This window comes from Anser anser (assembly GCF_964211835.1).
Source record: "Anser anser genome assembly, chromosome: 3".
Classification (NCBI taxonomy): Eukaryota; Metazoa; Chordata; class Aves; order Anseriformes; family Anatidae; genus Anser; species Anser anser.
In genome coordinates, this window is record NC_139722.1 from 78196731 (window position 1) to 78224216 (window position 27486).

Genomic DNA, 27486 nt, shown 5'->3' on the forward strand with positions numbered 1-27486 from the left:
CGACAGTCTCACTATATTAGTGTTCCTGTAAAATGTCAAAGCCCTTCCGACTAGAGTCAGCATGTACATAATCTTCCCTTTGAACTGTGCTTGAAGCTTAATGGGCTGAGAACTAAAAATAAACTTTTTTTTTTCCTCCAGTACATTTCCAGTAATAACCTTTCTACTTGCACATTCTTTCAAACAGCTTTTACCTAAAACTAACCCCAGTGTAACCACAGTCTCTTTACTTAATGAAACTGATGTTTCATTCCATAGAAGATGAAATGATAGCTGGTTTTGCTGCCATTAAGTCTGCAAGTTTGAAGTGAACTTACTTTATCCTTAGTCTTCACTGATCCTATCGGAAAGCCGGTGTTCAGTAACGTAGCTTTGCCAAGGTAAGTGCAAGCCACCCAAGAACTGCATCACTGCCAGCGCCACAACGTAAGCTGGCCAACGTTCCTGATCGATTGTTCTTGAGCAAACTCTGTCACCATCCATGCTTTTTCCTGATCCTTACTGCAAACATAGCTCTTGGCCACAGGGGTAGTTAAGCAACCATTACGGTAATTTAAACATTACGATTTCATTTTTCCTCTTGCCTCAGCTATACAGCAAATATCAGACTAATCCCCACAGGAGGCACTTGTTTTAAACCTCACCCAAGACAGCAGTGTTAAGATACCGTTCAGAGCGAAAATCTGCTGCCACAAGCAGTAACAGACAAACAAAGCCAGCCATCCCAGAACATGTTTAAGCTGCTTCTGCATCAGACAGTTAAGAGTGCGGAAACAGTTTAACTCTGTTTTTACGTCAAACTGTTCATTTACCCTGAATTATGAAGAATTACAATGTGTAGCAACTGCCACTTCAGATTCAGTGTGCCTTTCAGAAAAAGAAGCATATTTAGGTTGCACGTTGAAAGACTAAGCGGTTTCACCGTAGCTGTGACTGCTGTACGCCTGCTGAGCATAAGCACTCACATGACCTTACCGCAGTCTGCTTTTCTCTGTGCACTTGTTTTTGAGAAACCCAAAGAAAACCCTGACAGACAAACATTTACGTTCTTGAAGTTCAGCTGCCAACAAAAGACACTTAACAGTCCAAAAACATCTCAGCTTTATTTAAACATTCAGAGTTGAGATTTGAACCAAAATTCAATTAATAATTGCATCTGGCCTGTTGAAGTTGCTCCCCTCAGCACCATAAAGAGGCTGTCAAGGTCTAGTAGCTGTATTGTTACAAGATAGACAGGTATCACTGCTAGTTCAGTTACCTGCTTGTAAATGCAATGCACAGATGCACTAAACAAGGAAAATTAACATTTAGATGATGCAACTTAGGAACTTGATGGAAGTTCAATAGAGCCTGCAGAGAAGTCTTGTTTCCATATGAACTCCTCAACGTACTCATTTCCATCTCCGCAGGTCTCAGCACACGTGTACACCACCAGCGTTCCCCAGTCAATGCTCTCTCCAAGGCTGTCAACCTGAAGGTGGTTCAGGAGCTGTGGCATAATCTTCAGGGGGAAAAAAAAAGGGTTTAGAGGTAGCCCACAGCTCTATACTCTCTCTCTCCGCCCCAAGTAAGGCTTTGCTTTCATTTATGTTCACTTAACCAGAACCCCAGTCAAAACTACGAAGTAACACAGCAGCTCGAAACGCCCTCTCATTTGCCCTGCCTGACACAGGGCATTAGATGCACGTAGACTCAAACACGCGGCCATACTTATTTTATCTACAGAAGTTTTATTTGACTAAGTGCTGCCCGACTTACAAGCCACTTTCCGTTCCCAATTACCATCTTCGTAATTACATTTCTCATCTTTGCCTGACATGAAGTGCATTCAACATGCAGATGGTTCTAGTGTTCAAAATTCGGCAGTTCAGTACTTCCAGCTAGGCAAATTTCCAATTCACATCCTGAATGCTTTTTTTTCTTCTGAATAAACAATACCAGATTCCTGTTACTTAAGAGATGGTTCCATGTTCACAAGTGCACCATTTTATGCATGGCACAAATTATGAGAATGGAAACATACTTTTTAAATATGAAAATCCTATAGGGAAAAGCAAGTGCAATAATAAATATGGACTCTGTACAAATTAGCATCATTATTTTGTAGCAACTTCAACTCCTTTGCTCTAAGCATAAGTCAATATCTATACAATTAGAACCCGTTAAGCCTGAACTACATTACCTGTATTACCTTTAAACGAATTTACATACCTGGAATTCAAATACCCTTTTGGCACCACATATGCAATTTGGGATATCTTGTTCTTTGGGAATATTTTCCCTTGATACCCAGATTGGGCCTTCTCCTCCTCTGCAGTATCTAATAATCTAGAATTAAACAGAAGGTTAAGTTACCGAGGCTGCCGTTTCAGCTTTTTATAAAACAGGTGGTTACTGACGTAGACAAAGCAGTAAGATGGGTGCAGAAACAAGTCTGATCCTTGAAGCAGTACCAAGTCGATCAGCAGCAAATGCAGTATTCTGAACAAAACTGGTTCTTTGCATGACTCAACTGGTTAAGAAAACTCATGTAGGTATTAATTTAGCCTTCCTATTCAATTTATCAATTTATATTCAAATTATCCCTAGATCATTGTTTAGTTTGTATTTCTCTAATTAAGGGACCCATAAATGCTAGACAGGTATTTTAGGTTTGAGATGGAGGCAGAGAGACTGACAGCTGAGTATGTGGAAGTGTTCAGAGAAGTCAGGGATGCAGCGCAGCTCTTTCTGTTTGCAGAGAGCTGCAGAGTTTGCAGAGTTTTCTGAGTCTAAACACACGCGGGGACTGTCCTAACGTCCAAGATGCAAGTATTTTCAGACATTCATATTCTTTTTTGTTCTGTTGCTATCTAAATACTTATATAGCAAATGATGCATTATCAACAAAAGGGCACTTATGCAGACCAGTCAGCATGGGGATGGCCAGAGAGGGAGGCAATGCACCTACCCCAAGCAGAGGAGGGAACAGACTCAGGGTCTCCTACTTTCTGGATGTGCACCCTAACACTTGAGCTACAAGCTAAAAGACACAGAGACTTACTTCTTCCTCCTCTGCTTACATGCATTTCCTTTCATGTGCTTCCTTTGAATGGAACCAGGAACGTGTTTTTGTTTTAAATAGTTGATATTTTATGTGATCTGGCCTCTATGGAAGATTAGCCTATGTTAATTAAAGTGTGTAGAGGATGAAGAGGCATTTCCATCACCATTTATAATCATACGCATGAAAGTGGAACAGGTGGAGAACAATGCTGTGCCAGAATCTGCAAGTTCTGTATCTGCCCCACATATCTACATTCTGACCTGCTCTGGTTCAGCAGCTATTCGCTCTTTAAACATTTGGAAGATCTTGTCTTCTTCAGTCTCATGTTTTGCCATTGCTTCCAGTGTTTCTTCATCTAAGGACTGACATGCTTCACCTAAGCAAGAAACAAAAAAAAAAGGCAAGCAAACAAAGAAACAAAACAAAAAAACAATCCACAAACATTACAGGTTAATGCAAGACAGCCAAAAATTAAAAACAACATTGCATCCGTAAGTGTATTTTGTTCTCAGCCATTCCCAGTGTACATCACTCTAAGACAATTTTTTTTTTGTGACATCTAAGATCCTGGCACACATCCATTGATTAGTTTTAGTAGCATTTTAACCACAGATGTCAGTAGTTGCACGTTAGAAACAGAAGGAGGTCATCTACCAACGTTTATGGCTTCCAGCAGGGATCACTAAGCATTGAACCTTCAGAATGTGACATCTGGAAAAGGCCGCCCATGCTGCACACAGGACAGACTTTCAGTTTTTATCACTGAAGGGGGCATCTGCTGCACTCCTGCCACAGCCCTCCCACGTTCACATCAACGCGGAGCATTGAGCAGCCTCTGGACAGCTTTAGGGACAGCTGGGAACCCAGCAGCTTTCCCCTGTAACCGCAAACCCTGGTTGTGTGCAAAGCCTGTGTGGTGACTGCAAACACACTAATTTTGTGGAAAAAGGGCCTGCACTTCAAATTCTGAATTCAAAGGCAACTAAGATAACCTTAGAATAGTTTCCTTCTGGCACAGACAAGGAGGTTCGTTAAGTTATTTTCCATGTATTAAAATGAGCTAAACCGAGAGCCTCTAACTCGGTCTCCTGATTCCAGCAGTTTCCAGAAAGAAGCAGATGCTCAGGGCCCTGCTCATCTCACTCGAGTTTTTCCTTACTTGAGGAAAGCACACAAGGACACAGCATGCTCCTAGCTATCTGCAGCAGCTGCTCTGACAACTCCCTGGGCTGGGGCCCAGTGAGTCTCTCCCATAAACGCGCTACATATTATGGGATGTATACAAAAAGCCTGCACCGCTACTGACTGTAGCTTTTTGTCACCAGTAGTTTAGACGGAACACTTAAAAACAACAGCATGTGTTATTTTAAAGATGTTACGCAGGCTTCGTTACGAAGAATTGCAGTGCCATGTTTCTTACCTGTACTGCTGCTAACTCTGAGTTCCTCTTGTTCTTCCGCTTCCTTTGATGTACCTGCAGCTCCATTGTCATCATCAGGATCCACACTGCTGTCAGCAGGAAATTCTGGTTCCTCGGGTTCTATCAAAATCTCATATTCTGGAAACAGGAATCTGTCATCGCCTGGAATTGCATTCTCCGAGTCATCTGCAAAGCAGAAAACAGGCACCACTTCACAACGCCAATTCGTATTTCACGCTCTTCTCCCCAGAAGTAACTACAGCAAGCTGCGTAGCAAAAATACTGCCCAAACATGGCAAGGGTGAAAAAAAAAAATTACATCATTGTTAAATCTGATAGAAAAATAAGAAAAATTCTACCAAGAGTAGAAAACCTAGCAGATGATGCGTTGCTCTGAACCTTTGCAAACCCATGTGACACAGAAGACAGACAGTATTAGCAGCTGCATTAAAAAGTCCCAAACTGCAGTTTGACACCTCTGTGCATATCCCATTCTAAGTAGCATATGCACACAACTCATGTCTGCATCGGGTACCCTGAGGCCACACCATTCCTCGTATTTTTCCACCGCGTATTTTGAGTAGACAGTTTCCACAGATGCATCGACAATGCCTTCTGTAACGATGGTATTAGTTGTGTTCTGTTATGTTTCAGATTTTCACTGTTTCAGTTACGTGATTCCAAAGCCTGACCCATAACTTGATTTGTATGAATTTATTTATTTTTTACTTACTGCTTACTTCCACTTCCTGCAGCCCAAGTTGGAGGGACTAGCGCAATGCCTAAGCAGAGATACAGCACACGCTCACCAAGTTACATCGCACCATTGAACACTTCCAACACTCTGTACTTGTCCTTCGAACGTCCCGCAAACAAATGTGAATGAGATGACAGAGTGAGAGGGAAGGGCTGGCGTAAGAAAAGGGTGTCTTCTAAAATAAATCTGAAGTACTTTTTTCATCTACTGACCTTCACAGCATCCTTTTAGGCATCACCTCGTGCGCTCCTTTACAGTTTATGAAGAAGGCATTTTAAAAGCAACCCGCAAAGGGCACAAGCAGCGTGTCAGGCACAACAAAGACCCCCCATTCCCCTTCCACCGAAGCCAGCCCCTAGCAGAACAGACCCTTCCATCCCCATCCCTACACCACCGTCACCACACCAGCCCCCCCCCCAGCGCTCTCACAGCCAGGCCAGCGGGGCCCGGCAGCACGGCGAGGGGACCCGGCGGGGACCCACCTGCGTCGCCGGCCTGCCCGCAGGTGCGGCGGTGCCCGCGGCGCCAGTCCAGCGCCTGGTGCTCGGGCCCGCAGTAGGCGGCGCGGCGGCAGCGGCCGCAGGCGCTGGGCCCCAGGCAGCCGCAGACGCGGCACAGGCGGGCGCCGCTGAGGAGCCGCGCGGGAGGGGCCAGCGGGCCCGGCGGGGGCTCCTCGGGGGGCGGCTCCTCGGGGTAGAAGCGGTTCCGCCGCGGCAGCTGGCTCCGGAACACTGCGGGGAGAGGCGGCGCTCAGTCGGGCCCCGCCGCCGGGCAGCGAGGCGCCCCCCGCCGCCGCCGCCGTCCCCCCGCCTCACCGCAGAGCGGCCCCCCGGGGCCCGGCAGGCTGTAGCAGGCGGCGCCGCGGCAGGCGAAGACGAAGAGGCTGCGGTGGAAGGTGTCGCGGCGGCCGGGCAGCGGCGCGTAGAGCTGCAGCAGGAAGGCGCGGGGCTGCTGGCAGCGGGCGCAGCGCAGGGCGCCGGGGCCCGGCAGCCCGTCCTCGCCCAGCCACGCCGGCCGCCCGCCCACCTTGCTGGGGAAGTAGGCGCTGCGCAGCCGCCACGCGTCCTCCGGGGCCGCCGCCGCCGCGAAGCCCAGCTCCACGACGCCCTCCATGGCCGCACCGGGGCGGAGCGGGGCGGAGGGACCGGCGGAAGGCAGCCGAGCGCGGCACAGCGCCGCCCAACGGCCGCCCAACGGCCGCCGCCTCAACGGCTCCGCTCCGCTCCCTCAGCGCCGGGAGCCCCACCCAGCGGCCCCGTTCGGGACGGGAGCGGCCGAAACGCCGCCACCGTGCTTAAACGCGCGGCTCCGGCCAGGAGTTTTTTTATCCGCGGGCCTCGTCCCGCACACAGGCAGCCGGCAACGCGTTTGTCTGAATGCTCGTTTTAATGTTCAGCCTTCAGTTCCCCCGTTACAGCTTCGCTCCAGGGAAATATTTGAGACCGACCACGTTACTCGTTACGAGTCTAAAAAAATGTATTTAAGTAGCCGTTACTGTGCGCTTCTCTTTAAATAGGTATCCAAAAAAAAAAGGTTTAATCCATTTTAAAAAGCAAACCACAGGTGAGTATACAAATACAACTCTAACCACGGGAGGCAGCAGTCTCTAAACGGTTAGGGGAAGTACCCCAGGTGAAGACCACCCTTCCACAGCCTTGGCACCCGCTCCTGCCTCGCACGTTGGCACGCTGACAACGCCCAGACAGACGGACAAGACGTGAAGTTGGTCTGCTGCCATCCCCGCTCCGCTTCGGCGGTGGTCTGTGCCCCCAGCAGGTACTTACATCCAGTCACAGCATCAAAAACCACTTAGAGTCTTGCAGCCACGGGCTTCTGTACAGGTATCCTGGCATCTGACAAAAAGAAGAAAAAGTAATCACTTACTTGCAGCTACTCCATTAAAGTTCCTTTTGATTTACTTTTTTTTGGTCATTGAGTTGCACAGTATTTCAAAAGAAGGGAGAGAGATTCAAAGCTGCAGTCAGCTACACAGGAAGAAGTACTGTAAAAATATCATTAGTATTTTTATGCAGATGATTCTGAGGAACTATTAGGAAAAAACAGCAGGTCTAACATGTATGTTCGTTGTCCAAACTCATTTGTAACTTGAAAAGTTATCTTCAAATGAACTAGAGACCGCTCACGACACTTACCAAACACGTCCAGGATTTTATTAACAGCCTCTTGATTTACATTGTAAGTGAATCCATTGGACCTACAGTTAAAACAAATAACTTCAATGGATATGTCTTATTTCAGTCATTTCTACACAAATAATCTGAATTAAACATTTTCATAATGTCATCATATTCTTCATCCTACCAGCATACTTACCAATTTTTAGGTCACAGCAGACCTTTAAACAAATTGTACTCAAGGATTGTTAGGGTTTATCTTTCCTCTCATTTACACTGAGTCTGTCTTCCCTTGGTTTTTATTGGGGATAACCGCAAGAAGAGAATATTTGTTTGTTTGTTTTCAATTGTACAATTTTCAAGACTCTATCTCTGAAACTGAATCAAACCTTCAGCTGATCTCAAAATCTGCTGCACTTGATTTATTCCATTTACTTGAAAGGGGAATTCAGCCACAGACATTTATGTAGCACAATGACATAGCAGGGGGACCTACAACAACGGCACTTTGTATGCTTTCCAAGAGCAATACAAACCTTAACCAATTCATTTCCTGAACAGACACATAAGAAAATAGCTCAGGGCCATCAGCTGCCAACGCTGTTCTGTGAAATAGTCAAGACAATGGGGGGACGTGTAGCAGGGTCTTCTACAGCTATACTTTTAAACGTAAGAAGTACCACCTCAACACAAATTAATCTGATAACATGAAATATATGTGACCATGTTTCTATATAACTATAGCTGTCGTTTAATCTTAGGCCTGGGAACTGCGTTAAATAACTTTAACGTCTAAGCTTTCATGTGAATTGATTTGAGATGTCAGTGCCAAAACACATGAAAAAGTAGTACTGTTCCTGGTAATTGCTTACATTGCCTGATGAGGCTTATTATAACACACAGAATAAGCAGGGCTGTTCTATTTGCTTATCAAAGCCCTGCTAAAGATTTTGAAAACCAGAAGGTTTAGAAAAGGGAGTCAGAAGAAGCCCACCAGTGAGTATTGAATTCTGCTGCTGGGTCCCGCGGGGGTGTTTTCACTCTAAGGGCTGCCATGCTGTTTCCACAATGCATACAGAAAGGAACTACCTGGGTCTTCACCACAACTCAGGTAAATCCAATCAGCCTTCAGCTGACTGATGTTCAGGGCATCAGGTGTCTGCTGTACTGCTTAATGCTAATAGCTCAGTCATTAAGAATTTCCAGTAAGACCGCACATTGTCTTTTATATACCAAAAAGCCTGTGTTACTTACATTTTCTTCTTCTTCACTGCACCCAGTTGCACGAGAGCTGCTAAGGCATTTTTCTGCATGTCAGAAGACAGTGCTTCGTAACACTGCGTATTCCCTACAGAGAAAGCAGAAAAAACAAATCAAAAATGTTACCACTGTCCATTAACAGGTTAAGTTTGTAAAATCATATTGCATGACAGCTGTACGCACCCTTTTCAAGAAGCTGAAAAACAAAGTTGCGGACTCCAGGTACAAATTGCTTCTCTGTAAAGGCTTCTTTTGTTTCCTTTGATAGGTATCTGAAAATTAACTAACATTTAAAAAAAAACAAAACATCAGCACTTCTTTCCTTGTGATTGTCAATTTGTTATTAGTTACAAACAAACATGTCCCCATAAGGAGGTAATGTTATTGCACTTTGAAAAGTTAGGAGAGGAACTCAAGAAGTATCAGTAGGTAGCACATCTGAAAATTTTATTACTGTTTAGCATGCATGAGAATCTTAATATTAAAAGAAGATTCAGCATTCATTACTGCAATGGTTACCTTAGACATCAATTTAACATTTCTGTTCTTGCAATCAAACCCAGTATAGTTTTATTAAAGCATTATCTGTTTTACAGATAGGAGTAAAATCAGGCAAATCAGTACAGACCAGCTTAAGTCGTACACCAGATCATTAGCAGTTCCCTCATCTACCAGGTTCAAACATCTACATTCCCACCAATGTTATGCTGACATATCAGAGATTTTAGCCTCCTATTTTTGTACAGGTTACGTATTACAGGCTTGTAAGTGTGTTTAGCCGTATTAAAACCTTTTGGAAAAAAATAAAAAGAATTTACAGAGAAACCAATGGAATTAACGATTCTAAAAAAAAAAAACAAAAACAACCCTACCAGATATGAGATATAAACTCATTTCTGCGTGTGGCAGGACAGCCCACAAAATGAATTAAGCAAGAGTTCCTCTGCAAAAGAGCAACGGAGCCTGCCAGCAGCATACTCCCTGTGAAGCTTGTAAACCCACAATAGCTCGTCACGTTACAAAGCAGCTTACTGCTTTAGTCATTTTGAAAAGTCCGAGCCAAAAGCTGAAATCAGGTTCCTGGAGGGAAGGTGATGTTAAGATACCTGTTACTGCTATTTCTCAACTCTTCCATTCCCCAGCCGTGGGAACAGTCGCTATTTGTACTGCAGAACTATCACTACTCTACTACTTTTCGTATAAAACACAGGATAAAAAAGATAATTTTTTGGAAAACAGCATACCTGATAACCTTCCACAAAAGGTCTGAACATAGCTGACAAGAAAGATACTATAACACTTCCTTTGTCAGTGGGGTAGATTTCCTGTTGAGTTGTTTGAATCGCATCACATTTTGTGAGTAGAAAACATCCTTCCTCAAAATCCTGGGAGAGAGAACCGCAACTGAAATGTTAACCTCTACGGCAAGTGCAGAGACCTTTTCCCACAAAACCAACCAACCAACCACAAAAAAAACAAGCCAAAACAAAACCACAATAACAGAAAACAGAGCATGACACTTCTTCCATTTCTCACTTCGGTTCTCTGGAGACATGAACCAAAATTTTCCTGTATACCAGAAATACTGTTCTAAAAAGGCAGTGGGAACATGATCTTAAACAGAGCAAATCTGGAAGCACAACAGGCCTAGGACCTTAGGAAGAGGCTGTGGTTGCTATTGTAACAGCCAGCTTGTATTCCCCTGGATTTTGTCAGAATACAGACAAGTTGTCTATTTTAGGGACTTTGTTTGTTTTGTTTGTTTGGTGATGGTGGCAGATTTTTTTTATTTTTTTTTTTTTTTAAGTCAGGGCTTGCTTTTATCTCACACACACTGTTAGTGATAAGTGATAACATAGTTCACTGACCTGTTATCTACAAAAAAAAAAAGCAACACAATGGCCAAAAGTTACAGACTATGGAAACGTCAGTGACAAAACTATTTTCCTTCCATTACCAGAGGAGAAGAGGGGGGAGGGAACGGACATGATAGACACGTGGATGACTAGAGGGGTGGCTTGCTCAGATTTTAATATAGTCACAAATCCTGAATATTCTTATGAAAATTATCTTTTTTTTTAATGCAGGAAAGATCACAATTAAATATTGCTATCAGATATTTAGCCTTAACATTTGATAAAAATCATATTTAATCTGTTTTAATCCCAAATAAAAACTGCACCTGCACCAGTTTGTATTGGGTACGATGTCAAACCAATTTTCACTAATAAACTTGTGCTCACCTGCGTTTCAAGCTGGCTGGACCAGAGCCAGGTCCAACCCTGCAGGATGCGTACAAACTGACGCGGCAAGTCCTGCAGGGAGCAAAGTACCGCCTGCAGTTTTCACATCTTTTCTCTGTCCAGCTGTTTTCGGAGAGCGTGCAGACACACTGAGTGCTGTAACAAGGCTGCACGCGTGAACAATACCGGCTTTGTCTCAGTAATGCTGATATGGGAAGGCGGGTGGAATGAGGGGAAGCTGCTTTCAAGCAATGCAACCCAAGCTTCCCTAAGACTCTGCTAGGGACACTTGTGCAATTAGGAGGGCTCTCGCTTCAGAAACCTTCACAGGCTGTACCTTCTTAGCTCTGTAAGATTTCATCTGCAGAGATTTAAATCAGGTTTTACTATAAGTACTTCCTTCCTAGCGCTCATAGTGTAATATCTGAATCTACGTGAGACACTGTAAATGCCAGTAATAAAAATCTAAAAGGGCTCAAAGCCATCAACACTACATATTAGAAAAAAGTTTACATATGCACTGTAACATTCAGATTTCAAGGTATAAGAGGAACACTCGCTGCTACATAAATGCTACAGAGGTAGATACGGCCATGCTGCACATTTGAGGAGAGGTGGTACAGAGATGTGCTTTAACACACGCAGCACTGGGTGTTGGCACAGTGCTCCGGCAGCCCCACCATCACAGACCACACGTATAGTGCTACACAAAGCAGCCCATCACAGCTGCACTAGAAGCACTATAATCAACCAGAAGACAATAAGGACTTAAATTTAGAACTGCATACTCTATTTGTCAAAGATAACAAGGACATACAATGGTTGATCATTAATTGGTATAGAACCCATAGTTTAACTTTTTGAAAGAGCAGCAGTGCCCCCTCTGCTACACAGTCTGCAAGAGCTTTAAGGAAAAATGACCCTGCTATAACCTCAACGAAAACTGCTCTTTTGCTTCTGTGGTGACAGAACATACCCACTCTGTGAAAGAATCCAATTAGACCTACGTTAACACTTTTTTCTTCACAGCCTAACGTCTCTTTCATAACTGCAGAGGAACAGGACAGTATTTACACTTCGTTAATAAAAAAAATAAAAAGACTGCTCTACTCATTTTTATATCCATTCTAGAAGATTGGTAGTTTTACACAAAAAAGCCAAACTTCTGCTACAGCTCACTTTAATAGTTCAGAACTAGGAAGTTTCAGGCTTTTTTTTTTTTTTTTTTTTACACACTGGAGGAATTAAAAATAGATTGCATATGCAACCTTGTGGATTCACACAAGGTTTTGCAACTAACCTAATGACTACCTCCACTCTGACCCTCTTTTAAGTTCTCCCTCCCACTTACAGATCAAGCTGATATCTCTGTAGGTATTTATCACAAGGCATTTGATAAGCAGAGCCCCAAAATCAGATGCTGTGCTGACTGTGCTATGGACGATCACCATTTTTGTATAAAGGATGTTTTTACCTTCAATGAAATACCAGGAAAGAAGATGAACTCATCAGAGAACACATCTCTCAAGATGCTGAAGCAGCTGTAGACTTCCTCTGAAAAAAAAATATTGTAAAGTATTGTTGTTTTAAAAAACATAATTTAAAAGGAGGCCATTGAAAAGCCATTTATTCCTTTTTTAGGGAGAATATTTACTCTCTATTATTATTCCTGAGAGAGAATATCTACTCCAAATAAAATTTGAACTTGACATTAAAACCACATGTACATATACAACAGAAATCACCCCAGTGAAACAGGAAGTAGTCAAAGTACTCAATTCAGATTTTACCAAAAGAAAGAACAGGGGACTGTAGCTTCTAAGAACATGCATTAAATATCAAATAATGAGATGCTGCGCAAAACCAAGGCATATATTTTGAAATTTTACTTAATGAGTATCGGAAAGCACTGAAACACTTCAGGAACAGCACTGAGAAGAGAAAAAAGGCTGAGAACTGGCTGCACTGTATGTGAATGTGAGCTGTGTGTAACTTGTAACCTAAAAAGCAGGTCTGCTAAATGCCAACAAAACAAGGAACTCAATGGTTGTAGGTTATTTTACATTGGCATGAAATGAAGCCTTGCTAGAAAGGCAGGAGACACTTCCAAGCACAGTTTTATTTAACAGCTGAAATACAAGAGGTGATTTTTGCCACTTTTGGGGCCATTTTACCCTCTGGCAGTTTCATAATTTATACTGCAAGGGAAGCAACCCAAGCACTCCCAAATACATTTTTCTAAACTCAACTACTTCTGGACTGCAGAACAGTGTAAACAAGAACTGGAATCATCTCATATCTGCTGTCTCACCAGAATATGCCTCCCTTCAAGGGTATCAAGGGGTAAACAAAAACGGCAAAAAAAAAAAAAAGTCCCCTCCCAACACACCCACTTTATGTCACAGGACCTTATTCAGAATTCTGGCACAACGTTGTCAAGTAGCCCCCACTGTCAACCACAGGAACCTCCTGCTCCTCTCACGGAGGACATGAGAGGGAGCGAAGCCACTGGGCTCCCCGAGCTACCCAAACGTACCTTTCCTGAAGCTGCGCGTCATTTGCAAGGCAAGTGCCACCAGAGAGGGACGCACGAAGACATTCAGCAACTGGTTTCTGTAGGTACCACACATGAGGATGGCCAGAGCTCGCTTAAAGACAATTTCCCCTACGGCTCCATCTTCCTCTCCTTTGTCATTGAGGACCACGTGGCCATTGACGAGGCGAGCAATGTTGGAATGCAGGGCGAGGGCAGACATAACTGCTTTTTTGGCACAAAGATTATCTAGCAAGAAAATGCAAGATTCAGGATGATGCAAAAGAGAATATGTCTCTGTTGATACTGTCTAAAGTATGCTGGTATTTCGTTAAGCTTTATTTTTAGGACCAATTATTACATCAAATATTCAGTTAGAAAAGTGTTCTCAGCCCAGGCATTGTATGCAAAGGAGAGAACAAATTTCAGACATTTCTGTCATTACAGCACTTTAAATTCTTCCACTTGCTAACAATAACAAGTAAATCCTTTGTCTCTGGAACAAAGATTCTGCGCCTCCAAATAAAAGAGGTTAGAACTACTTGATGGAAACAGTCATCATTAAGGAAACACTTTGACTTAGGAATTTCTGACACTGTAATTTTTGAATCAGATGCACAAGTTTTTTTCCTCAACTCTCATAAACAAGGAACTCCTCATCATAATTAAGTTTAAGAAAATCCTAACAGAAGGGTCATTGCATAACATACCTGCTCAAAAAGGAAATAGCTTGCACTTAAACCCAAGTATATTCTTGTTTCATTAAAATCCTTTTTAAAAGTCTAAAGCAAGGAACTGGGTGGGTTATGGGTTTGTTATTTTCTATAAAGAAGAAAGTCCTTCAAAGAACTTTAGGCAGATAAAGAACAGCACCTCAAGTCTTGAAATACAGTCATCTTTTTTAGAATATCTTAGGCTTTAAACACTACCAAAATTCCCTGCATTGTGAACTCTTTAGCAAGCAAGGAAAGAAGCAATAAAAACTGTTAACTGAACATGAAAATACCATTTACGTGATCAGAGCAATACACGCATATCAAATCACTGCAGACTTTGACTGGAAGACAAAAATATATTTTCCCCTTATGCTAGCTTTCACATAGAACCTCCTTGCACCTTATTTGCTCCTTCAGCCTACTGCATTCCAGCTTTGCCAACATTTTCATATTTCTCAGTGTAATAAGAAGCGTGAGCGAGTCATTTTTCAGTTCCTGTTTTTAATATAAAATTTCTAATACCTAAGCAAATGTTCTGTCTGTAACAACCAAGCAGCACGGTAGCAGGAGGAACAGCTAGCTGTTTGGAGATAGAAGAACAGACAGGATGCATGTAGCTGCTGACATGATGACGCCTCCAAACTAACCTTTAAAATTATTTATTCTTTCAAATAATTGACAATTCAAAACAAACAAACAACAAACCCTGTTTCTATGCAAATGACAGCTAGTGCAGGGCCAATGCACTCAGACAAAATCTGCTCAGTTATTGCCTCTATCTCTATACCTTACCTATTTTCCATTCTCTGACTACAACTCTACTAGAGCAAAAGTTTATTCATTGTTACTAAGAAAACAAAATAAATAAGCAAACCCAAATGCAGTATATTCTTCAGTTTACTGTGCAGTAAGATTCTAAATGATGTTTAAACACCATGAAATTTTTCCTTTCACAGTCTGGCAGGAGCAGACTGCATCCGCATTTACTACAGTGAAGCTACCTGAAAGGGGAAGTGGTATTTCTGTTATAACTGTGGCCTGCTCGTATTTCTCTGTTGCAATACTGAGAGTGATCCCTGATTATACACATGACTACAAAAGCAGAGATCCATAGTTTAAATATACCTACAGTGAAAAGGTATTTGCACCATACACTATTTTTCTTTGCCCGCTTATCCACTTATGTCCTGAGGCTCCAAAACAAATTACCTGTGTCACCTTGGCTCAAAGGGAGATGCCTAAAACAATTGTTCAGAAGACGAAGAAGAATCAACCTTTCCACACAAATATATTTTTATGTATGTGCGTGTATAATATAAAAACACAGAAGCCACTACCTCAAAAGTCATCACTGCATCCCCAAAAGGATGAAGTCAAATTTAAAAACAAATAGTCAAAGTATAGTTTTGGTTTTATTTATTTCACACATTTGTTTAGGCTAATTCTTTATCACAGTACCAACTCATAGCCAATATCAAGCAACAAATGTAGCATTTTACTGAGGTACGTTTGCAAACTGGGTAATTAATTGCCTAGGACTTAAGACAGCCTTCAGAAAGACATTATAAGCAGCCTATAATTTCTCCCTCATTCCATGCTTCAGGAAATAACAGTAAAATACTTGTCCTGCCTCAACCTAACTGTTTTTCAGAGTAGCATCTTCTACAGCCCTAAGGCAAAACCCCTTCTATTTTAGCATCATTTTTGGCATATCCTAAAATCCTAAATGACTCAGCATCCATGAAAACAATCTGTAATGTTGTCACTATACACTGCTTCCACATAAAAATAATTTTTCCTCCATAAACAAACAAACAAAGAAATAGAAATAACACTTTATGTGCATACCAGGCCATTCAATGAAACCTCCAAAAGTCTGTGTTAAGCCTTTCAGCCACAGGGTCTTTTCTATTAGAAGTTCAAAATCCATAGCTGGCAAATTCTGGAGCAGGACAGCAGCAACTAGCACCCACGGGCTCAAAACCATGTTTTCAATTTGCAGGAGCTCCATTTTATACGCCACATCACTGACAAATTCTTGGATATCCTCAGATGGTTTTTGTGGAAGATGTCTGAAAAGGACCATGCAGCTCAAGGTTAAAAAGCTCCAAAATAGGGAAGAGGGTGATTTATATTCCAGATTTCTTCTGTATTGCTCCCAGATCCCTAATTACTTTACAGCACCGAACACCTGGAGGGTAATTCTACCTATGGACTATGTAGTACAAAGAAAAATGTGAGTAGATTCACAAAAATATTTGAAACAGAACTCTGTATTGATGCTATACACGTGCTATTCTCAAAAACATTCAAAAGTGTTGTAAATTTTTTGTTGTAACTTTGTTGTAACAAATTGCAAACCCACCCAATCCAGCCATAGCTGCAGCTTCTTCGTACACAATCACATAACTGTTTGCAGTAATAAAGCAAGAAGGGAAAGAAAGTAGATTTTTAAGTAACAAAACCACTGAATTCTCAGAAAACAAAGCTTTGCCTGACTGATACATCACCATAAACTTTTAAAATGGCATCTTCTCAACCTAGAACAAAGCAATGGAAGTAACAACCTGTTTCAGAAACAGCCAGTCACAAGCATGATAACTCTGAGCGCAGACAAAACATCTTCAGTGGTCAAATGGACAGGAAAGGAGAAGTAAAAAAAAAAATAACTTCTTAATTATTTTTACATTGGTGAGGACTAAACAAATGTTTTTCCTGTGCATAAACCACAGAAAGATGTAATACCTGGGAACCAAGTTATATGGGCATAGATTGATTCTCCCAGAAGCCAACGTTCTAAGTGACACCGGCTGGCCAACGTAGATGTGTATGGTACCGAAATTGTCGCTGAGGATCCTTCTGGCCTTTAACAACCCCTAAAAAAATGGGAGGAGCAAAAATAAAATTTTAGTGCTGCAGGGTGTATATACATCCACCTATTTTCTGTTCTTAAGGAATTTACACACAGATGTAGATTCTTTGGGCTTTGGGACTCCTAGGAGCTCATATGCATAGAGAGATTCTTCTAATATCCTCTCATAGCTGATGCTGATGGGAACAAGGTACGTGTCAAAGACTTCACGTTTAAAAAATGGTTCCATCACAATACTGAGAAGACCTGCAAATTGGATTAAAAAAAAAAAAGTGAAACGCTTGTCTTTTTCAAGAAGGGAAAAGCAGCTGCAAGATATCTTTTTCAAAGTTAAATAAGTTTCAGAAACTGTAAATAAGTGAACATTATGTTTGTTCTCTCTTTCGCTAAGCAGAAGCAGAAGACACTGTCCAAGCTTTAAAACAGAAGGTAAATGTAAGCAATGCATGTGGACAGCTGTTTGTGCTCTTTTCAATAGCACTTATCTGCACTTGCACATCATCATCTTTCTAAAGATTCCCCATGTCTTTTACAAACAGTTAGCTTAAAATACTTCTGTGCAGGTAAGGGGAAGCCTATTTTCCAGAAAGGAAAGAGTTATGCAATTATATACACAATGGGAGAGAAAGCAGCAGAGTGCAAGAGGCATGTATTGCCCTTCTTTATTTGGCCTTGGAAATCAAACTATAGTGTTTTCCACTACTCTGACAGACTTTACCAATTTCCCACCACTTCAACATCCCTTCCTATCTGAAGAACTTTGGACAAACATAACCACTAAGGAAAACATTATTAATCATAAAAAGTTCCAAGTTTTCAACAAACCTACCAAACTTTGGAGTCAGAGTCTTGGCAGTGCGGCTTCTTGTCCCTTCAAGAAAAAACTCAATTGGGGCATAACCATTCTACAAAAGTAAAACAAACAAAAAAAGCTTGTCAGAAACATAAAAATATTTCATCTTTACCGCCCACAAACAATTTTAAGTACTTAAAATGTAAGCAGCTTTTTTAATGAAAGCCATGCATCTCTAACTTCAGTCATTTCAAAGCCTGTATTCATCTATTGTATTTGCCACAACATATAGCTAAATTAAAAAATATATTTTGTTTGTTATGAGATATGGGCACATGAGCCAAAGCAACTGAAGATCAACAATTTGTTTACCACCCACTGATGAACTGCAGGAAGAGACAGCAAACATGCTCTTCACCTACATGAATTCTAAGGTAAAATCCATTTCCTCAGATCACGGTGAAGACTTTCAATCTCCTGCCTACATCATGCACATTTAACATGAATCACTGCAATACAGTATTTCTTAAGCATACACTTTGAGAGTTCAGTAATTTACTTACCCTTAACATTGTTTTTACGTATTCAGCAAAAACTGCCCAATAGAGCCTGTTCCCACCGAAGGAACGCCGCATGAAAAAGGCACCTGCCCTTCGCAGCAGCTCACCAACTATTTTCATTCCTAGGAAATCTGAAAAACAATCCAACAAAAAACAAGACCACAAACACAAAACTTATTGATTAATATCTTTCAGTAGAATCAAACAATTTATGTAATAAAGTGATTCAATTACCAGGATAAAGGAGATCTCTTTCAAGGATTCTGTTGTAAATATTTGGAAGATGTGATTGTCATGTTATAATATGCTTTCAGTGTTTTATATTTTATTTTTGGAAAGAGCATTCACTTAGAGCAATTTGTTTCAATAATTTAGATGTCCAGATTTCAGCCATAATGAAGACTATATATTTATTTTTCTTAAGTACATTGACTCACTTATCTTCAATTACCATTGAATGTATCCCAGAAGACACAGAAATTAACCCTGGAAATTAACTAACCAATTATGTTACATTATACCATTTGAGAGCCTGACTCATCAATTTAGGAATGGTAGACTAAATCAGCCAAAATTTTTGGTAATCTTCTAGTTTCAAGCAATCACGACCAGTGTTTAACTTGCTAAAACTAGGAAACAATTAAATTTATTCATGAGGTATTTAAAATGAGTCTACACAGCAGCTGGCCATTTGCTGCTTCCGCCTTCTTGCGACCTCAATCGATGAAACATTTGAGAACGGAGATTCACTCATGATATAAAATAGATAAAAGGAAATTGGACCCAGGACCCTGGGTGGCAACAGCAGCAAATCCCCACAGATCTAGGTGTATGCTACCTGAAACCAAACGACAACTAACAAAGCAGAGACACTTATTCCTCAATCAGGAGACTCAGCACAAGTACCACCTTGAGTTAGTTTGTGTACCACATCTTGTGAACATCTAACAACACGTTGTACACGACTACAATCAGAGAACTGTATTTTCACCTGAGGAACTTAAAATAATACACACATGCAATATCTTTTTTAGTACTAGTATCCGTAGCTACTACTTTGAGGCTCCAAACTTAATAGTGGGTCTAATCCAAAAGTTAACAAAGCACTACACCAATACCTACGTCAGCACGTGAGCAGTTTCAGAATAATATGTGGCAGGTAAGTAGCTGCAGCACCTTGATAAAGGCAGCTATGAGACATCAAATTCCGAATTCACCAGAAGCTAACCTGCATCACACAGAAGGCAAGATACCCCTACTTCACAGATCAGCAGAACCTCATCTTCACCATTCTCCCAGCTTCCACTGATTTTTTACTGGTATTCTTAATCTCCCAATTGGAAAAGACAGTAACGATCTAGCCTGCACCCTTGAAAAAATCCCATCTGGTCCAATCTATATTAAAGCATCAGAAGAACATTAGGTGAAAATTTTCAAAAAATGGCATAAATCGCCCCGCCCCCATTTTTTTTTTTAATGGGAGGAAAGGTAAGCATAAAACGGACCTGAAAAAAATACCCACAAATTCTCACCATTACAGGTGCTTACTTAATAAAACACAATTCCAAAATCTGTGACACCTTTTCTGTGAGAGGCTCAAAACAAAGTTCCTGATATCAAACATCATCTACTGAAAATGGAAAGCAGTTTAGGTTGATGGGAGCATTTTCACATATTTTTCCACTGAAAGCAATGCAAAAATTGTTCATCTGACAAAAATGACATGGGGTAGGAGCATCTTATCTGTTTATTCCAGGCTCATTCATTCCCCAGTCTTTAAAAGAGATGATCCAGTAAACTAGAGGAGAGTACTAGGTTCCCAGATCTTTGCTAGCTTGCCTGCTTGGAAGATCTGCCTGCTTAGAAGACTTGGTTGACACTCCTGACTTCCAAGATCAGGCTTCTTGGTTACAGGCTGCCATAGAGACAGGAGTTTCAAAAAGCACATTGACTGAGAAGATACTGACTGTTAGTTTTCAATAACCGTTTCCCACAAATAAAACCAGCTTCATCTGCTTTAGAACAATGTTCAAAATCTGGACAGTTTGCCCTCTGACATACAGTTCTGTTTCTCAGCCAGCTCTGCTCTCAGCACTTCGCATAATGAAGTTCTGCCAATGTTTTCGAGGGAGTCAGTCACACCACCAACTAGCAAAAGGTGATTTGCACTTCATATCTGGCTACTATGATTGTGCTTAAAACTGTATCAGGTATTGCAAAACCTTCTGTGTACACAGGAGCTCATGGCCAAGTTTTTGCTTGTTTCTGGGCGAGGAAAGTAATATCAAAGTCTGCTTCAAACACCTATCTTTGCCCAGCCTTGGGTCTGCAGGTGAGGTGCTTCTGGTTGAACTTGCTATGAAAAAATTCACTTTTGATGGCACTCAACACAGAGGAGAGGCACGTACACTGCAAACATCTAACCCAAGCGGGTTTTAACAAAATGTATTTGGAACAGAAGTTAAACACAAGTATTTATAGCAGCAGACACCAGACCAATTGCTACCAGTACTCTGAATCCTGAAAACACCGCTAAAACAACATACTTGCCTATTCCTGCAGCAATGACAGGCAAAGCCAAGTCATACGTGTATAGCAAGTAAGACAGCATCAAAAAGTCTACGTAGCTTCGGTGACTGGGCAGCAGTACAACTGGGTGCTCTTGAATGGCATGCTGCAGCTGAAAAAACGAAACCAGAACAAACAATATTGCTCCAATATTTGTGGAACAACTGTTGGAATTTGCAAATACAGACCTTCACGTGGCTTCACACAAACAGAAGCTGATTTATTGATGAGGGTGGTTTCTCTGTTCACATACTTTATATCTTTTTCAGCATGGAGTCATAGGAAATTTGGAGCAGTAGTTTCCAGAATAGCAACCTGTGATTTGTAGGCACCACAGGACTCGAAAGACAGGGCCACCTCATTACATGATGGCACAATCCAAATCCCTTTTGATGGGAATGGGAAGCCCAGTAGGGGCTGTAAGGGTTGACATTGTTAAGTCTTGCAGGGCATGGACTGTACCCTCCTCCAGAGGGGTGACAACCTGCAATGAAACAGGGGACAACAAATCCCCACCGGACTGGGGCAAACTTAAGACATCTTACAGCGGTACACAGTGTTTCATGGATCTTAGCCGTATGAAGGTTTTGCAGAACTGCCAACCCACTCAGCCACATAAAATTAGGCAATAAAAAACTTACTCTAACTTTTTATATTCTTGGCCACATACCATTCTTTCCCTCCAGAAACAGTTCCAGCATTTCTATTTATCTACTGCCCAGGTAGCTATCATCATGTTTCACCCCACATGGAAATTGCTTCCAGGATGTACTGTATTAATTGCCATTTTAAAAGGCAAACCAAGCTAAAAGAAAAGAGGTCAAAGTATTCTCGAAACAAAACTGTTGAATAAAGGTTTCTCATCTCTTACATCTCATAAATCACTTGATCAAAATTAGTCATACAGAGAACTTTTTCTTTTTTTTAAATTAGGAATTCAGATCCCTAAAGAGCTGGCAAAACAATTACAGAAGTGAAAAAAAAGCAACAAGAGAAAGAGGATGACAGTCACGTGTCTTCTTTTGACAACTACTTACCTTTAATGATGACCCTCTTGAAAAAAAATGCAAACATAAGTAACGTGAACAGTTCACTTTTGCAAGATCACAATTACTCTTATCCTACTAAAAAGTTTTAAGCAAATTCCTTCTAAGCATCAAAATACATGGCACAAGCAATATATATATTTAAATCTTACAGATCGTATATTCCTCATTGCCAAATGTATCCCAAGTGAAGGCCTGTATAATCTCTGCAAAAGCTGCAAGATGCTTTATGCAAAACATCTCCTTACCACAGGAAACATTTGGAAAAGTGTACAAAAAACGATGCTGACTGTTTGCCTCAAAAACTTATGTCTCATCTGTCTTTTCTCCTCTTTATTTAGAAAAGCTGCAATAAACACAAGTGCAGTCTTTTTTTTTTTTTTGTATTTTTTACTGGAAGTGAAGATGGGAGTCTTTGCCTAAGCAACCAGCATGAAATTATTATACCTTTTTATTTTTCCCCAACGGTACTCACTCTCTGCATTCCTTCTTCATTCACACAAACTCTCTGGAAAAGCTGTTTAAATATTTTGCTCAGAGTAAAGGCAAAAAATCTGACAGCTCCTAATTGCATACTGTGACCCATCTCATCCAGGATTTCTGTGGCTTCTTCTTGAATAATATCAGGTGATTCTCCCATCTCTTTTGCTAACTAAAGAGAAAACAAACAAAAGAGCAGTCAGATGTGATTCCCTTCTCCTTGCCCGTGCACACTGCTCAATGTGCCACAACAATTATGCCAACACTAATGCAATAGCCAGCAAGATTTTATTTTATGGGATAGGCATACATCTAATCTCACAGAATCTGTTTGTTGTTAACCAGCAAGCAAAAGCCAAGTTAAAGCTGTTCAAAATCAATGATGAGCTTAGCTGCCAACAGGGGGTAGGGAGCAACATTTCCCCCCTCCAAACACACCATCTGAATATTTTAGCCTCTTCAGAGGAGGTTCAGTTCTAAGAATATTTCATAGATTATTGGTCTAAGAAGGCTGCGTGCAATTTTCTTTATCTAGTAAAATGAAACTTATGTTTTTAGAGATATTCAAGTAAATCTCTGAAGTGCATTTGGACTGGATTTTCAGACTTGGCTGAAGAACATCAGCCCTATCAAGCTTGATTTTCTTTGTAATGTATTACTGTAGCAATCACTAGCTGAAATGCATACAAAGCGCTGTCTCTACCAGCTTTGCATATCAATGTTCTTTTTTTCTGTTCTTACACACATTCCCTTTTGAAGTTTCTTAAAACGGACTTAAATAATGGTCATCTCTTCTATTTATATAGGAGGAGAGATTTATATTCTCTCTTAAATATAGAAATATTTAGCTGAAAAGTTTGTTTTTTTTTTCTGTTATGGAATGAGGAACATGCCTTTTACAGAACATGGAGTAGGAAGAAAGAGGAAGAGTGACAGGGGAAAAAGCTTCCCAAACAGCACAGCTCAGTTTAGAGGCCAGCAATACTTTCAGTAATTTCTAGTCCAAAGCTGAGAACTAGATTGCAATGGCAGGACTAACTCCCTTTAACCACTTGACACTTGTCTGAAAAATTTCTATCAAAATATAACTCTCATTTTAGGGAATGTATCAATGACTAATTCATAAATACATCACTAGCCTATAAAATTGCTACAAAACATCCTCAAAGTACAAAAACATCTACTAAGCAGAATCTTTCACAATCCTGCTCTGCATCAAGGACAGTGGAGGAGAAAAAAAAGAAGTCAAGCACATTGGTTAAGTTGAATGTAAAGTATCATATACAGAAAATAAAAACACTACGACACAACAGCTTTAGTGGCAACTCTTTGGTAAACCAATATTTGTTCTTCCTGCCAGAAGAGTGTGCCTCCCTAGTTACTGATTTATTGGAGTGCCTTTCAAACTACAGCTCTGGTGTTTGACAAGACCAGCAGTAACTTTTATTTTTTCCCGTCGCCACACAAAATTTGGCTCTGTTCAATCTACTTTGTCTTACAGCTCAGTGTTCCGGCTCACCTGCTTGATAACATACTGAACTTGCTCTGACTGCAGAACAGCAGTTTTAATAGCATTTGGCTTGCAAGGTGAAAGTCCTTTGTAGATCACAGGGGTATAACATTTCATTGCATATCTCAAGTCACTGGACAATCGCCTTTCCTCCAAGATATCTTCAAACTCATCCCTTTTCTTTGACGTGAGCTCTTTCTGCTAGGAACATACAAATAAAGAATGAGACACCGTCTCGAGTGATTCAGTGATCTGCTTGACTACAGCAGTAAAATAATACCGTGCAAAATTTTTGCAATGTGTTTTTTTTTGTTAACCTTTCTATAATGTCTCCATTCAACGCTCTGAGTGCATGAACAAATATTGCCTGCTTGGAACAATGCTGCAATTAGAAACTAAAACCAAAATAAAGCAAAGACAAAAGAAACAACCATTTCCCTCTGCAAAGGTCCCCAAATCACCATATGCCACATTACTTAATTCTGTCCAACAGGAAGAGGCTGAGGAAACACCTAAGCTTTAAAGCTAAAATGCCTTGCCTCCAGCCTCCTCGTGCTTAAGAGGTATTAACTGAAACAGCTTTGATCCCTACTCTTGCAGCTGCATGAATGCAATAACATGCATGACATTATAAAAACACAATCATCGACACCAGAAATAATCCCTTCTGCTTTAAGTTGCGTCTGGGACCTTGGTGCTGGCTTTCACCAGCCTTGGACATACGGTACAGAAAACACAGCCGGGTAGGAACAGAACCAGAAAACTATTACCAGCCACATGAAGACCGAAAACGCAACATGGTGCGCACAGAGTTATAAAGAGAGTGCAGTCCCTGAGTGACCAGCATCACTAGTAAGCAGGAAAGCTAGCAGTGCATCCAGAGCTAGTTGAGGATCCATCCCGCTGTAGAAATGTCAGTGACAAAACTCTTCTCCTTGAGTCAGTAGACATCCCCCGTGCTGGAGAGGGATGTCTCCTATTATCTCCTCTAACAGCACAGATCATATGAATGACCCCTTAGTCTTTAAATCATATTCCTCCAAACTTCAGAACAGCAGCAACAGTTCATCAGACAAGCAAGGCTCAGTGCAACACAAAGGAAACAGTTATGGTTAAGCACATTTATTAGAAGAAGATGCTAAGATAAAAATGCTCATGTCTTCCTCTTCAGCACAACTTGAAGGACAGCACAGGCACCCCTTCCACTCATTTTGTCTTCTCTCCCTCTATACAACCTGTGCCGAACCAGTCCGAAAGTGAAGGAGAGAACACATTGCTTCACAGGCTGTTAGAGCGACCTTCTCTGGCCTCAGCATGAAAACCTGGCCAGCAAATGCACATGAAAACACCAGGAGCAGATAAGCAAAATGCCCAGCAGCAGCAGCCAGGTTTTCAGCCTCGGGAGAGGGAGTCAGCTTTCACTGCCGGTTGACCACAGCCACATCAGCAACATTATCAAAAGCAGCTGACATTTAAAGTGAGGACAGAGCAAACATTTAGCTCCTGTCCATTCATCAGCACAAGATACTGTGAAAGTTTAGTATTACAGTTTTCAATCTGTCTTTCAATCTGTCTTCTTCCATACTTTTCACCTGGCTGATATTTTGCAAGAGCCATGTAAGCCACAAACTGACAAGGAGACTGGAAATAGTTTGTATTAGTCATCGGTTGCCTTGATACCTTATATCAACCCTCTTGATTAAAAATAAAACAGAAAAAAAAAACACTTATGCCTTATAATAGTGAAAAAGATAGCTCAAAATAACCTCAGCAATAGTGGTCGGCTCTAAGCATGCACCTGCTTAAATCAGTACGTGACAAGACATTACCCAGAAAATCTAAGCAACATTTCTTGGAATCACCAAAGTTTAAATCCTACAACATGCAACCCCCTGCAAAAGAACACAAGAAACAACAAAAAAGGAGGAAATCCAGCACTCAGCCCCGGTATCATCAGCCACGTCAGGAGCCGCTGCACTGCTGCAGCCGTTCCACAACGCGTCCACGGTGAGTGAGGCTTCACAAAGGCCACGGCCAAAGGAGAAGTCACCTCCCTGCCACTCGTCTCCATTTCACGATTCTAGATTTGACCTGCCACGGATTTCTTCCCGCCGCAATAGTTATTTCCGTGTCCTGGCCTGACATAGCACTGAGGGAGCCAGCGGCTGAAGAAGAGCATCGCTCCTTTCGTGCTCCACAGCCAAGGCGCTGCGGGGGCTTCCAGCGCAGGCCGGGACAGAGCCCCTTGAGAGAAGCCACAACCGGGACCCTCCAGTCGGGGAACCCGGCGGGGCAGGTGGCTACGGGGGCACTGGCAGTGACAGAAACGAAGCGGTGGGAGCCTGGGACACCTCCGCTTTCCCTGTGCCTTCAAAACAGTAAAATGGGAGCATTCACGATGCACCGGTGTGGCACCAGGGGACACAGAAGCGAAGCTCGGGGATCTCTGCAGACACCGGGACTCGCCCCCCTCTCTCCAGCCCCCTCGCCCCGATCCCAGCAGGGACAGGAACCCGAAGGGGCGCCCTGCCCCCGCAGCCAGCCCCAAAGCCCCCCCCCGCGCCGCCGGGGGCCGTCCCTGCGCTTCAGAGTGAGCACGGCCGGGTCAGGGGAGGGGGCGAGGCGGGCAGCCCCCCGCGGGCAGCCTACCGAGTACATGGGCGTCCCTCGCCGCGCCCGCCCGGGCACCGCCGCCGCCGCCGCCATGGTGCCAGGAGCGCCGCCGCCGCGCCTCGCCGCGCCCCGCTCGCCCGCCCTACCCCGCCGCTGCGGCTGCGGCCCCCATGGCCCCGCGGTGCCCCGGCCCCGGTCCCTGCCGCGGCTCCGGTCCCGGTCCCGGCCCCGCTGCCCGCAGCGCTGGGGCGGGCGCGGGGGAGGGCGGAGGAGCCGCGCTATGGGCGGCGCCATCTTAGGGCTGACGGCAGCCGCTCGGGACCAAGCGGCGCCTCCGCCCGCCCCGCCGCGGAAGGCAGCGGCCATGGGGGCGAGGGAGCCCTGCCGGCGGCTGGAGGCGGTGCTCGGAGCCCTCTACGACCTGGGTGGGTGAGCGGGGGGCGGCCGGGGGCTCCCCGAAGTAAGGGATGGCGGGGGGGGGGGGGGCGTTCACTCGGGAGCGCAGTGACGGCTGACCGGGGGCTCCGCCGCGCAGGTGAGGAGCCCGGCAATGGGGGCGAGGAGGAGGCGGCGGAGGAGGAGAGCCAGGAGCCGGCGGCGGCAGCAGGAGGAGGAGGAGGAGGAGGAGGAGGAAGAGCGGCGGGGGGGCAGCGGGGCGCCCGCGGCTTCTTCGTGGGGCTGCGGGACGAGCTCCGCGCCGCCGGCCCCCCGCCGCCCCCCGCCCCGCAGCCGCAGCCCGTGGAGGTGGTGGTGTTCCGCGGGAGGAAGAGGAGGGCGAAGGCGGAGGAGGAGGAGGAGAAGGGGCGGCCGGGCCCCGGCAGCGGCCCACAGGTAGGCCCAGGGCACGGATCTTGAAGCACGGATTTCTTTCTTATTTATTTATTTATTTATTTTTTTAATACCTGGGCACTCGGGAGCTGCCCCAGGACCACCT

The 27486-nt window shown here is 42.9% G+C and overlaps 2 protein-coding genes across 4 annotated transcripts; both read right to left on the reverse strand.

The window, feature by feature from the left end:
* Positions 1-1084: 1084 nt before the first annotated feature.
* Positions 1085-6374, reverse strand: PDCD2 (programmed cell death 2). Its single transcript, XM_083831063.1, has 6 exons — positions 6039-6374; positions 5706-5954; positions 4467-4652; positions 3307-3422; positions 2212-2328; positions 1085-1501 (listed from the first exon to the last, which is right to left on the reverse strand). The coding sequence occupies exons 1-6, from the start codon at positions 6334-6336 to the stop codon at positions 1322-1324; spliced, it is 1146 nt and encodes a 381-aa protein (XP_083687189.1). The 5' UTR covers positions 6337-6374; the 3' UTR covers positions 1085-1321.
* A 216-nt stretch (positions 6375-6590) lies between these two features.
* On the reverse strand, positions 6591-27183 carry GNPAT (glyceronephosphate O-acyltransferase). Of its 3 annotated transcripts, none has more exons than XM_083831033.1 (16): positions 27069-27183; positions 23949-24137; positions 22425-22601; positions 20886-21015; positions 18339-18466; positions 17812-17887; positions 17077-17228; positions 16856-16986; positions 15959-16182; positions 13398-13643; positions 12336-12415; positions 9863-10003; positions 8802-8901; positions 8613-8706; positions 7377-7438; positions 6591-7076 (listed from the first exon to the last, which is right to left on the reverse strand). In XM_083831033.1, the coding sequence occupies exons 2-16, from the start codon at positions 24054-24056 to the stop codon at positions 7033-7035; spliced, it is 1893 nt and encodes a 630-aa protein (XP_083687159.1). In that variant the 5' UTR covers positions 24057-24137; positions 27069-27183; the 3' UTR covers positions 6591-7032. The 3 variants fall into 3 exon arrangements, with proteins under 3 accessions (XP_083687159.1, XP_083687158.1, XP_083687157.1); XM_083831032.1 differs by lacking the exon at positions 27069-27183 and adding an exon at positions 26589-26972; XM_083831031.1 differs by lacking the exon at positions 27069-27183 and adding an exon at positions 26589-26972 and having other exon boundaries at positions 23949-24140.
* Between the last annotated feature and the right edge of the window lie 303 nt (positions 27184-27486).